At 48.0% G+C, this 14110-nt stretch overlaps 1 protein-coding gene across 1 annotated transcript; it reads left to right on the top strand.

The window, feature by feature from the left end:
• Positions 1–10315: 10315 nt before the first annotated feature.
• LOC124667603 (bidirectional sugar transporter SWEET16-like) lies at positions 10316–13895 on the top strand. Its single transcript, XM_047204862.1, has 6 exons — positions 10316–10457; positions 10532–10568; positions 10671–10884; positions 11122–11286; positions 13270–13389; positions 13467–13895. The coding sequence occupies exons 1-6, from the start codon at positions 10424–10426 to the stop codon at positions 13623–13625; spliced, it is 729 nt and encodes a 242-aa protein (XP_047060818.1). The 5' UTR covers positions 10316–10423; the 3' UTR covers positions 13626–13895.
• The last annotated feature ends 215 nt before the right edge of the window (positions 13896–14110 follow it).

Below are 14110 nucleotides of genomic sequence, written 5' to 3' on the forward strand. Positions count from 1 at the left end.
TGGAGGAAAAAATGGCGATAACGGGGATGAGAAGAAAAGAGAAGAAAGCCAAGTGGGAACTACTATGAGAAGATGAGAAACGCAAGGCCGTCGTTGAGAAGAGAAGATCAAGCATCGATGAGAAGCGTGCCATGGCAGAGCTCATTGCGAAAGAAAAATACTATGATGGTGTTATCACCAGAATTTGACCGGATCAGAGTTGGGCCGCGATTAAAGATGGGCTTGGAGAATATACATAGAAGAAATACATGAATCGGCCTTGTATACAAAGTTTGGGCTAGTTTGCCCGTGTATCTGTAATATAGTAGGATACGTGTCGGTTAGATAGAATTTGGCTCGTGCACGGTTGGGATTATTCCCACGTTAGAAAGTCTACGGACTATAAATATGTATCTAGGGTTTCTGAAATAAACAACAATCACGTTCACCACAAACCAATCTAGGCGCATCGCCAACTCCCTTGTCTCGAGGGTTTTCTTCCGGGTAAGCATCATGCTGCCTAGATCGCATCTTGCGATCTAGGCGAGACACGTTTATTCGTTGTTCATGCGTTGCTCGTGCCGAAGCCTTGTTGATGGCGAGCAACGTAGTTATCATAGATGTGTTAGGGTTAGCATTGTTTCATCGTATCATATGCTTTCGTCCGTGCAACCCTTAGACGTCTAGCCGCCCTTACACCTATCTTAGGTGTAAGGGCGGCACCCCGCTTGATCTTTATTTAGTAGATCCGATCCGTTATGATTGCTCCTTGTTCTTCAAGGATTAGTTTAATATCTCGCATAGTTAGGCCTTACAAACGGGTTGAAGGATCCGAGTGGCACGTAGGGTGTAGTTTGCTAGCCCTAGACAAGATGTTCCGGGGATCAACTTCATGTTGGTTTTTAGGCCTTGTCTAGGGTCGGTTTACGATCATCGTGCGTGGCCGCCGAGCTCAATCACGCGTAGGATGTTCCGATTATGTGGTGAAAACCCTAAATCGTAGTAGGTCGTTTTAGCTTTGTATTGATCAAGCAGGACCACCATGTGATCGTACACCTCGTACGAATCGTGGGTGGATCGGCTCCTTGAGCCGATTCACGGGACAACCTCGAGAGCCGATCGAGGCTCGTATTTAATGTTTACGTGTATGCCATGCAGGAAACTAAGCGAGGCAAATCCATCACCTTCCTGACCGGGTATAGGTCAGGTGGCACGCCCTTGCACCAGCATCGGACATGCGTGCCGAGTCTTTGCGGGCCGTCGCTCGAGGGACCGGGGCCGGCCGCGATCCCGGGAGCCTCCCGGCTCTACTCGTGTTGCCCGTCGCTGCTCGCCGGTGGGTTTCGACCGCAACACATTCCGGCACGCCGGTGGGACAGTCTTCGACATCAACCGCGTCGCCATCTACATCTGAGATGGCGGAAGGCACTCCGATCACGTACGAGGATCCGACCGAGGAGCTCAAGAAGAAGTATGACGAGGTCAAAGCGATCCTCGAAGCCGACCTCATCGGCTCTTTCCGGAGAACCCGCTCACACGGCATCGGGTGGAAAGGGTTCTCACCGAAGGCGCGCTCGATGGAGTGGACCTGTCCGCCCCGTCGGAAGAACGCACCAGGTCTCCGCGTCGGGAGATTAATTTCATGGTAGCTCATTCGCCGCACCGCCATTCCGAGAGCCTCGGTGAACACTTTGGAGCGTGTCGCTCTTCGGGTGATCCAGGAAATCATGAGGCATCGATACTCTCTGTCGGGACCAGCTCTAGGGACTCACCAAGGAGAGATGCCACTCCGGTCCCGACCACCGCTGCCATTCGCGTTGGCAGCACCGTAAGTGCCGAGTTCACCGGCATACGTCGTCTACAAGATCGGTGGTGACCCTAGTGATTACCGGTTCTTGCATGAGGCGCCTAAGGAGATCCCTCACGGATACACGTGCACATATGTGCCGGACTGCGATAGCTCGGGCACTCACAAACCGGACCGCAACGAGCAGGGACTTCCGGAACAGCAGGGAGGAACTTCGGGAACAGATCTTGAGAAGCGGACGTGGCTAGCTAAGTAGGCCACCCCGATAAACCTCCGAGCCCAACTCCCTGCGGTTGGCTCGGAGCTTGAGAAGCAAGCGTGGCTGGCTAAGTATGCCACTCCGGCAAATCTTCGCAGTTCGACTCCTGCGGCCAAGCACCGCGGATCGGATCGGTACAATCTTGAGAGACCGGTTCGGCATGGTGCCGAAAAGGAGGGCAATCGGCTATTCCAAGCCGTACCCCAACGAGTACGAGTTGATCCCACTACCACCCAAATATCGGCTCCCCGAATTCTCCAAGTTTAGTGGATCGGATGGTTCCAGCTCAATCGAGCATGTGAGCCGATATTTGGCACAGGCTGGGCACGATCTCAGCATCAGACGAGCTGCATGTGAGGTTCTTCGCACAGTCCCTCACAGGATCGGCTTTCGGGTGGTACACATCGCTGCCACCAGACTCTATCCGGACTTGGAAGCAGTTGGAGGAACAGTTCCACATGCAGTATCACTCAGAGGCTTCCGAGGCTGGCATTGCCGATCTAGCACAAGTACGACAGAAGCGCGGAGAAACAGTGTCAGAATACATCCAGCGCTTCGAGACCGTTAGGAACCGATGCTATTCGGCTCGTATGACTGAAAAAGAAGCGGTCGAGTTGGCGGTGGTGGGTCTCGCATCACCGATCAAGGATGTGGCCTCCCAAGCGAGACTACCCTTCATCGGCGCACATGGTGCGAAGCTGTCATTATATGAACGGCGCCACCCGGATGTATACCAGGATAAATTCAAGCGTGCGGTGGTCCTGGTTGAGGCGGATGAAGATGAAGGCTCGCGGGAGATCAAGAGGTAGCGAGTGGCTGAATGGACTCGGGGGCAAGCCTCGTGTCCTGCAAGTGGGTTAAGCCACAAGGTCCTCCAAGAGGGTTTGACTTCGATGTGACCAAGGCTGAGCAAATTTTCGACCTCTTACTTAAGGAGAAGCGACTAAAGGTACCCGAAGGCCACAAGATCCCCACGGCGCAGGAGCTGAACGGAAAGCCATACTACAAGTGGCATAACACGTTCACCCATGCCACCAACGACTGCAGGGTGGGCGGCAGCAGGTCCAAATGGCGGTAGAACAAGGGCGTCTAATTTTCAGCCAGTACGCCATGAAGGTCGACACACACCCCTTCCCCGCCGTTAACATGGTGGAGTGCACTTACCCTGGAGGGTGCCAGCCATTCTCGTTCAACATCAACATGGTAGGACCTGGGCACCACTCTGGTAAGGACAGAGACGAGGGCAGCTACTCTCATAACGAGGACAAGGAGGAAGCCGTTCCACGCGATCGGCTCCGACACTTCCCAAAAATCTATGGACGAATGTTGCAAAACCTTCATTGAGCGGTTCAATCAACATGGAGGCCGATCCCAGCAATCGGCCAAAAATTATCCTCACCATACGTTCTGCCTGTGTTCAACGTCGATCTAATGGGCAACGGGTTTACGTCGGCTGATGAGCTGGAAGGAATCAACACTGGTCCCAACGGAGCCGACGTTCAAATTATACAGTGCCTTGGCTAACCACAGAGCCGATATCCGCAGTTACCTGGCAGATTCGGCTCGGGGGGCACCTAATCAGATGAACATGTGCGATACATGTGCAGTGAAATATTGGGGGCCGATGGAAAGATCGGCCAGTAAAAAAAAATCAGTACATGCAAATCATAGCCGATGCACAGACATCGACTTCAGAATGTAAAAAGCCGATGCACAGCCGTCGACTTTAGACAAGTTCAGCAAAACATTTATCAGTTTGCACAAAGAGGCCCTACTGAAGAAACGCGTTGAGAGCGTGAAGGGCGTCGGCACGGATTCGATCCACCTCGGCGATCTCAGCCTCGTCGTCCTCGTCTTTGCCCGTCACCAGCCGACTCGCTCGGGGCACGAATTTCAGCCGGATCGGTCTTCAGATCGGCTGTGAGGCCTTTTGCTTCCTCTTGAGAGCGAGCAATGAGGGTTTCCTTGTCTTGGATAAGTTGCTTGGTCTCCCTGACCCTCTTTTCAAGGTCCTCCAGTTCCTTGCGCAGGATCTCGAGTTCGGCACTATTGGTAGAAGTGTCAGTTTTGGCATCTAAAGCAGCCTTCTTCTCGTTGAGCCGTTGACACTTGTCTGCAATATCGGCTCTCAACGGAAGTTGGGCGCGACGAAGAATAATTCTTTGACGGGCCAACTGCACCCTTGACATGAAGACCGACAAAGTCACAGCTGGCCAAAGCTTAACCTGCAGTGTCACCGGGAGATGGGGCTGGATGTCTTCGAGGATGCCCTTGACTGCCTCGGGGTTTTCGACCAGGGTTTCAACTGAGGAGGAGAGCAAAACCTTGAGGCGCCGGAGTGGACCATGGACCATGCTAGGGCTTGGCTCTTCACCTGCTTTGGAAGTAGCCGGCTCGATGGAGTCGGGATCGAACGTCGGCAAGCTTGAAAGGTCACAACCACGACGGACGAACAAGAGCAGTATGAGCATACAACAAAGGAAAGGGTAGAGCCGAGAGAGTGGAGCGTACCTCTCCCAAAGAAGGAAGAGCAGCCGATGTTGTGACAATCGGCTTTTCGGTGGACTTGGCCAGGTTAGCCACTTGGTCAGCCACGCTCGTCGAGGTGGTTAGGTCTAGCGTGGCGGATGGCATCGGTACCTCTTCAACGTCCCCGCTAGAGGTCCCATTAGTCTGCAAAAGAAATGGTGAGCCGATCCAAGTAGCAACGGGAAGGCATGGAATATGAGCTGTTGAAGTAATTACATTTGAAACCTCCTGGCTTGGCGAGGAAACTCTTGGGTCTTTGCGAGCCCTTTTGACGCATCGACGCTTCACGCGTGACCCTGTTTTGATCGGAGCTTGAAGGTCAGCAGGCTCGGGAGTCGACCTTTTCCTAGAAGCCGACGCTGGCGAGTCCGTCCGGCTCGTGTGGTGGATCTCCCGAGAATCGCCCGGGGTGGAGTCCCTTGGGCTGGACTCGTGCTTCCTCGCTGGAGTTCTCTTCGGTGGAAGTCCGTAAGAAGAGGTACAACCATGTTACAAAAGACTGGGAAGGCGGGAAGGCGGATGAATTTGGTCGAGGCACGAGTCGGCTTACATGCAAGCTTGCTTGGACGGGAGCTTTGCGCTTCGGGGTCTTTACGGCAGCTACTTTCCTCACTGCCTTCCTCACCTGGATTGAGGCTCGGGGGGCAACGGGCCCCGAAGATGCTTTATCTTTGGGAGCCGATTTCGGTGAAATCGGCTGGCTCTGCATTATGACCTTCTTCAAGGGGGCGAGCTCTGGCAGAAGAGAACCACCGGGGCTGGTGGAAGGAACTTGAAGGGGGAGCCATCAGCTTGCGTGGGCTCTGGGCCATCCTGTCGCTGCCAAGAAATATAGTCAGGTTACAGACAATCATCATGAGCCATTGCGAGTAATTTATGTGGAATGGTACCTGGTGTGCAGGAACGTCATAGTCGGCATCAAGTTGCTTCAGCAATGGTCCTAGAGCTCTTACGAAGGCGTGGGTCTTCCACATGGACCACCAAGTCTCGAAACCATCGGTAGTGGTGGTGAAACAGAGGTTATGAGGAATTGGAATGGCCAGAGCGTCAAAGAAGGTATAGCACCTTTGGCCAGTAAGAATGTCAGGCAGTTCAGCTACGCTGTCGTCGGGTGGTGGAGAAAGAAGTGTGGGGGCACTTTCCCGAGACCAAGCTGCCGGGCTACTACCACCGGTTGGTAAGACTCATAACCAGGCTTAATGATCCTGTTTGAGGTACTCATACCAACTGGGAGAAAGCAAGGACGGATCATGATAGAGTACAAGTGCCGGGTTCTAGCGTCATCGGCAAGGCTGTCTAATCGGAAGGAGACTGGATTCTCAAAGTTTTCCGATTCAGTATAGGGAAAGAACGAGGGGTTGTCCGGGCCTTGGAAGAAAATCTTGAACCACTCTGCTGCTTTCTTGGGGATCAACCTCGCTGCACGGGAGACTATACAGAGCTTGACCATAGCTAGTGCATCGGATATCCTTCCCATTTGCATGCGGGAAGGTGCGGGTGGCCAAAGGTGGGAAGTTTGGGATCCGGTTTTGAAAGTACGAGCTGAGCCCATAATCGAATAAACTACCGAGGGCCTCTGTTTTAACTGTCTTTTGGGAGAACAGTTTGACGGACATCAGTTGAAGAGATCGATAGACCTCTCCAAGGAGCAGTTTTCCGAGGCCAAGTTGAGTACCTTTGGCGAGCTCATAGGCCAGGGAAAGGTAATTCTTGGTTGGGGCAAGTGAAGGACCACAAAATATGAAGTGTTCCAGCCAGAAGTTCAAGAAGGCCGTGTGCTCTCTTTCTGTCACAGGGCCTTTGATTTTCATATAACGCCTGAGGTAGGCGCCCCAGCTTGTACACTCTGTTTTAGAGGAAAGGGTGAAAGGGACCTTTGGCAATTTAAAGGCGAGAGGGGCTTGAGGATGCAATGTCCGGGCCTCGTGATCATGGCCACGTCCGGCGAGTTGGCGTCATGGGGCCATGGCCGAACATGAAGCAATTCGGTGCATCGGACCAAAAGCGGCCGATGGTTTTCGGGATGTTCTCATTCTTTTCAAGAGGAGACGAGTGATAATGACAAGGCATCGGCTATCCCTATCGTGTCCCGGGTAGCATAGTGTGTTTTAGACACTCTATCGTACCATGCCACCCAACCTTCGGGAGGATTAGGCCGGGTTCGCGGGCGGTCGGCCCGGGAAGTCGGATCTAAATTCCGATTCACGAAGGGGATTCTATTGGCCTCGCATGAGATTAGGTGAGCGGGACTCTCGGAAGAACGGGGGCCAAGACACATAGAGTTTGGGAGAGAAGGGTGCGGCGGCAGGGATGTCCGAAACCTAAAATTGATAACGGAATAGGACATTAATTCAGGTGTTTGCTGTTTAATCCTAACATTGATTCGAATGGCGAGGAGGCGGTTGAGGATTACCTTCAGACCGGAGACCATGGCGTTGGCGTTGGATGATTCCGCCATTTGATGCGCTGAGGAGTTGGGACAGCGCGGTTGAGATCTGAGATTCGTGGAGCTGCTTGGGCGGCGATTTGGGGATCTGAGTTTGCTTTCTCAGACGGAGGTCGCAGGTTACCGTTTGGAGGAGCAATTAGGTTGGCCTTACTCTTGTTTTATTCGTAGAGGCTGATGTGATGCCATCGGCTCTTTCGGGGAGTGTTTGACTTCGACTATCGGTAAAATTAAATGGAAGCACTCCTTCATTAATAAGAGGGGTTTTTTAGATTGGTGATGAAATCAAGGAGGCAAGACGCCACGACATGACCCGACGAAAAAAAGTAAAGTGATTTTGGAATTGTCATTTCCAAAACCAGGGGGGCATGAGAATGTGTTGCGGTCAGAAACCCACCGGCGAGCAGCGACGGGCAACACAGTAGAGCCGGGAGGCTCCCAGGACTGCGGCTGGCCCTGGTCCCTCGAGCGACGGCCCGCAAAGACTCGGCACGCACGTCCGATGCTTGGTGCAAGGGCGTGCCACCGACCTATACCCGGTCGGGAAGGTGATGGATTTGCCTCGCTTAGTTTCCTCGCATGGCATACACGTAAACATTAAATACGAGCCTCGATCGGCTCTCGGGTTGTCTCGTGAATCGGCTCAAGGAGCCGATCCACCCACGATTCGTACGAGGTGTACGATCACATGGTGGTCCTGCTTGATCAATACAAAGCTAAAACGACCTACTACGATTTAGGGTTTTCACCGCATAATCGGAACATCCTACGCGTGATTGAGCCTGGTGGCCACGCACGGTGATCGTAAACCGACCCTAGACAAGGCCTAAAAACCAACATGAAGTTGATCCCCGGAACATCTTGTCTAGGGCTAGCAAACTACACCCTACGTGCCACTGGATCCTTCAACCCGTTTGTAAGGCCTAACTATGCAGATATTAAACTAATCCTTGAAGAACAAGGAGCAATCATAACGGATCGGATCTACTAAATAAAGATCAAGCGGGGTGCCGCCCTTACACCTAAGATAGGTGTAAGGGCGGCTAGACGTCTAAGGGTTGCACGGACGAAAGCATATGATACGATGAAACAATGCTAACCCTAACACATCTATGATAACTACGTTGCTCGCCATCAACAAGGCTTCAGCGACGAGCAACGCATGAACAACGAATAAACGTGTCTGCCTAGATCGCAAGATGCGATCTAGGCAGCATGATGCTTACCCGGAAGAAAACCCTCGAGACAAGGGAGTTGGCGATGCGCCTAGATTGGTTTGTGGTGAACGTGATTGTTGTTTATTTCGAAACCCTAGATACATATTTATAGTCCGTAGACTTTCTAACGTGGGAATAATCCCAACCGTGCACGAGCCAAATTCTATCTAACCGACACGTATCCTACTATATTACAGATACACGGGCAAACTAGCCCAAACTTTGTATACAAGGCCGATTCATGTATTTCTTCTATGTACATTCTCCAAGCCCATCTTTAATCGCGGCCCAACTCTGATCCGGTCAAATTCTGGTGATAACAGATGGTGCATCCATCCACCATGGATGCCGATACAAGAGAATGGCGGGAGCTCGAGGTGAAGGAGATCTTGGAAAGAAGAAGAGCAATGGATCATGCCATAGCTATGGCTAGTGTTGCAGTAAGAGGTGGCGGTAGCGGCAGGACTGGCAGTGGTGTTGAGGCTCCGGCGAGCGCCGGTGATGGTTGATTCTCCATCGATCCGCATCGAGATGCCTCTTTTGGTTTGACGGGTACTTATGCGACGTGTGTAGCCGCTGATTGCGTATATTAAAAATTAATTTGGCTATCTAAACATTGCATTTGTTGCGTATTGTCGGATGTCATTGAAATTTTGCAAAACCCTATGTTGCAGATTTATGGAGCCTTGTGCAAAGCAGACACCGCTGTTATGTGTTCGGTATTGTGGGGTCTAGTCTGCGCGAGCTGTTTTCGGTTGGCAATCATGATTTCTGCAGCATGCATCCATTTGTTTAGAAGTTACGGTTTGAGGGATACTCTTATATTGGTGGGATGACATGTATTGCAGGCTGTTGCATTAAATAATTATTTAATTCTCATTTCTGTCCTTCAGAAGTCATAACTGCTGACATGCACCTAAGGCTGACACCTGTGATGCATTTGCATGTCTTGGTCTTCAAAGTTACACTCTGTCGCTGAAAGCTACAAGCCTACAACCAAGCAGTTAACGTTGGAACAATTTTTCACTAACCTTGCTTATATGCAGTAGCGAAGGATGAAAATAGTTTCAGATAAGCAAAGTGTAAAAGAGACACAAAGATCAAAAGAGCCTCGAGACATTAATATTATATATGATTCTAACAGAATCGCTTAGTACAATAAAAACAGAATATATTTGGTTATAAGTAGAACACAAAAACATACCAATAATGTCATCATAATGGCAAGGCTTGACTCTTTTTTTATGAAAATCTTCTATAATTATATCGATCAAGACTTTTATCCCTTGCTCGATGCCCACGGCAGTGTTGATGATATTTGTCACCAGAAAATCCCTTTCAATTGCTGTCGTCACCATAGTTAAAAGTAATGCCAACTTAGAGGTGATAATGTCGCTGAAAGTGCCTTTCAAATATCAAGAAATATCTAAATTTTCCAATTCTCCAGGTATGAATCATGAGTAACTCACGGTTATCTTGTAATATAAACTAAGATGCATGATAAATATTTGTAATACAAGCAATTTTATTCACATGGAACCTACAAAATGAATCTATGTTTATGGTACCTAATTCTAACTTTTGTTTCGAAGTCAGCTTAACTTTGTTATACAGAGTTCATTTTCAACGCCCAACCACACAAATTGTTCAGAAAAAAATACAGATGAATATGTTCACTAAAAAAACAAGGTAGGGCGGCTGCTCTACCTTGCTCTACTAGGAGCTTTGCCCTACTCATATCAATGCCTTTTCGTCTAGCAAAAATTATCACTGCTTAAGTGAAGAAACAGCATGCATCCCAAGGCATCTGGCTGGCCGGTCTAGATAACAGTAGATGTGATCGGGAGCCAAAACGCCAGTTAATTAAAAGTATAAAATGAATGCGGTAAAACACAAGGTTGTTTTTCGTGTAACATCACGCAAAATAATGCAGATCCTTGATGATAATTATAGATGCCAGAAAACAAGAGATCGATAAAGAAGCACGTCGACATCTGCGCGTGGATCTGCAAGGCCGGTGGAGTATTATTTTCATGTGTTACACGAGGCAGCATAGGCCCAGCTATAATTCGTAACAGTGCCTGTCTCTCTCATACAGCCACTGCAGGCTGGCCCTGTGCTTTGATCTTCCCATTAAGTAGGATGCACTCCTCGCTAGTTAGGTAGCTGGCTTGATCATCATCGGCATGGATTCCACTCTGTTTATCATCGGCATCATAGGTATGAACAAGCATCAACTTTCTCTCCCTATGTCTCACACACACACCTTCTCTCACCTTCTCTTGGTGTTGCAGGAAACATCATCTCGGTCCTGGTCTTCGTTTCTCCCATGTATGAGCTGAGCCTACCATCGACCATGGCATCGATGCATTTGCAGAAGAATTTTTTTGTTCTTGAGGTTGTTGCTTACATAGATCCATATGCATATGTCAGCCCGACGTTCTGGAGGATCGTGAGGAGCAAGTCGACGGAGGATTTCGAGTCGGCACCGTACGTGCTCACGCTGCTCAACTCGCTGCTATGGCTCTACTACGGCCTCACCAAGCCGGACGGCCTCCTCGTCGCCACCGTCAACGGCTTTGGGGCTGTCATGCAGACCATCTACATCCTGCTCTTCCTAGTTTACGCCGCCGATCCTTCCACAAGGGTGAGCCCTGCACGGACGTACATGGTTGACAAACAAAACTTACCTGTAATTGTATTTTCTAAGCATGCATGTTTGCTTACAAAGAGAGGAGTGAGCAGCCTTAAGGAGCTAGCTCTTCTTGAATAAGCTAGCCTTAAGGAATAAGCTAGCCTTAAGGAAATACTGCCATTCAGGGAAGGTTTTGACAAAGAATCGTAGAAGTTCATGATCAATTATATATGTTGTTAAACTTTGCAGGTTAAAACAGTGAAATTGGTGGCAACTTTGGACATTGGGTTTTTCGGATTCGTGTTCGCAACCACGACATTTGCAATTGCCGGGCTTGACATGAAAATCATGATTATAGGATTGATATGTGCCTGCCTCAACGTGTTCATGTATGGATCCCCACTGGCTGCCGTGGTAAAACCCTGACACCCACCCCACAACTATGTCAATTACTATCATATTTTGGTTTAACTAGTGTTCTCCTGTGTATTTTTGAGAAATATTTTGTTTCTTGTTCGGGTGGCTGACATAGGCATGACTTCGTATAGGACGCGGGTAATTGCGTTTGGCGAACAACTAGTTTCCATGCATACAAATAGTCTGAAAAATAGCGGTGTATTTACTATTCAGTTAGTTCTATTTTATCGAACTCGTTTTGCAAGATAGTAATCAAAAGCTTTGTGTGCTCAAAGATTGTGATATCTCAAAAACCATGAACTCAAGAGAGCATGTGCGGGCATCAAAATACATCTGCATTTAACAAAAAAAATATAGAGCTGTCGGATGTGCACGGATAGGCAAGTAAACTCGTCTAGTCTTAAAAAGAGCATAGATATACATGGTGGATCGATTGTGTACCTCAACACGACATGCGGAATATATCCACCACAATATTATACAAGGCATGCATATAGCATGTTGAGTTGTGTATTATTTGGTATGTCAGTGCATTCCCACTGACAAGTCAGAAAGACACGTTCTAGCGTGAATCAATTAGGAGTATACAGTACCACTATATTGTCTTCTCTACATAAAACAGTAATAAGCTCTACAGTAGTAGTCAATTACGCATGCAAAAATGGCCAAAACTTTCGCTATCCACTGTGGATAGTCATGTGGTTGTCATTGTTTTGTTGGCGATTTAGGTCGGATCTGTACCCCAGCTCATGCATGGGCACATTCTATAGTTGTCATGGGGCTGTGTGTTGCCCACAGCCCATCTGGCCGTTGGCATGGCGTGTGTAGATTCGGGTATAGATGCCTGTCACGGTAAACAAGTGAATTAACCGATCGGACCCTCTGAAAACTGGCCGTTACATACAACAACGCTGTCCACCTATGGACCACATGCATGCACGATTTTGTACAACAATGTACCAGCAATGCATATTATTACAATGGCCAGTAAGATGTTGTACCATCTCCATAAACGCGACAAAATCAGACACGAGGGCGCACAATAATGCATCGGGTTGCCCGAAATCTCAATTATTTTGCATCTTTGTACGGTTACAAAATAGTTTATACTACAACATATGCATCAGGTTGCAGGAAATCGTAATACTTTTGTATCTTCGTACAATCAGAAAAACATCCATAGTAGATTACAAGATATGCATCAGGTTGCACGAAACCGAAATATTTTTTGTATCTTGCGTATGGTCACGAAATAGTTCATACTACAAGATATGCATCACGTTGCAGGAAATCGTAGTATTTTTTTCATCTTCTTACAATCACAAAAAAGTTCATACTACTTGTAGTACAAGATATGCATCAGGTTGCATGAAATCGCTATATTTTTGCATCTTCGTACCACCACAAAATAGTTACTATTTTGTACAACATATGCATCAGATTGCACAAAATCGCATTATTTTTTGCATCTTTTGTGCAATCACACAAAAAATCGCACGAAATCACAATTTTTTTGGCATCTTTATACAGTGACAGAATAGTTAGTACTAGGAGACATGGCTACATGTATGGGGCCTAGACTACCAACTAAGCAGCTACACGAGCAACCCATGTATCCTGGCTACTCGTAATTGTTGCGCCTGCACACACACATGTACCAACCGTCGAATGCTTCCTGAGAGCATGCAACGGTGGCTAGACCAGTGCGTATATAGTTATATACCCCGCGGGGTCTCATTAATACACCCTTTTTTTTTAGCTTGCTATACTTTTATAACTCCTATGTAAAACTTGTTTTCCCAGTGTACTTGGTGCTTTTAATCAAAACCGGGCACTGTGCCTTTTTCTAAAAGAAACATGGGCCCAAAGCGTGCATGGGCTCTTTTCATAAGCACTGCTTGGAGCAATGTTTCTGCACACGTACGTGTACTAGAGTAAGTATCTGAAAATTTGTGCACTTGTCATCTTGCGACGAAACAGAGAACGGTGATTGCATCGAAGAGCGTTGAGTACATGCCGTTCTTTCTGTCCTTCTTCCTCTTCCTCAACGGAGGCATCTGGGCTACCTACGCTCTACTTGACCGAGACGTCTTCCTTGGGGTAAGCATATACCTTATACTAAGCTTAGCTGCATGATGAGCTTTGTTTAATTCGGTTGCGAAATCGTACTTCTGCAGATCCCAAATGGAATAGGCTTCTTCTTGGGTGGCATCCAACTGGTTATATATGCAGTCTACAAGAACTATAGGGTCAAATCTCAAACCAGTGATGATGCTGGAGATGATGGATGGCAGGCTGCTTCAGCTCCTTTTTTGTCCTCCGATGCAAGGGTTTAGGACGAGAACAATGTTTTGGGTGGTGTTTAGCATTGGTCCATGGCGAGTAAATGTTCATTTTTTATTTCATGAGAGCACGTACAACAAAGTGGAGTCAGCAAGCTCTATAAGAATTTAAATATTATATTTATTTTTAGTTGGAGGAAAGTAAAAAAGGAGAGAGAAGGTAAATGGGTTCTAATGCGCAAGAGCTAAACTAGCAGGTGCTCATAAGGACTTTGTGAAAGTGTATGGCGAGTTATATATTGATAAAGTACTCACTCCATCCCATGAAATATGTCTTAATTTTTATTAAAACTTGGATGTATTTAGAAAATAATTAGTAACTAGATATGTCCAAATTTAGACAAAGTTAAGACAACTTCAATGGGATGGAGGGAGTGGTAAATTTCTAGAGCTGACTATTGTACATGATGGCTTAGCTATAGATGACATGACATTTTGCTTATAGCCAGCAACCAATAAGATCATGCATAGAAACCCGT

The sequence above is a fragment of the Lolium rigidum genome, chromosome 6 (genome assembly GCF_022539505.1).
Source record: "Lolium rigidum isolate FL_2022 chromosome 6, APGP_CSIRO_Lrig_0.1, whole genome shotgun sequence".
NCBI lineage: Eukaryota > Viridiplantae > Streptophyta > Magnoliopsida > Poales > Poaceae > Lolium > Lolium rigidum.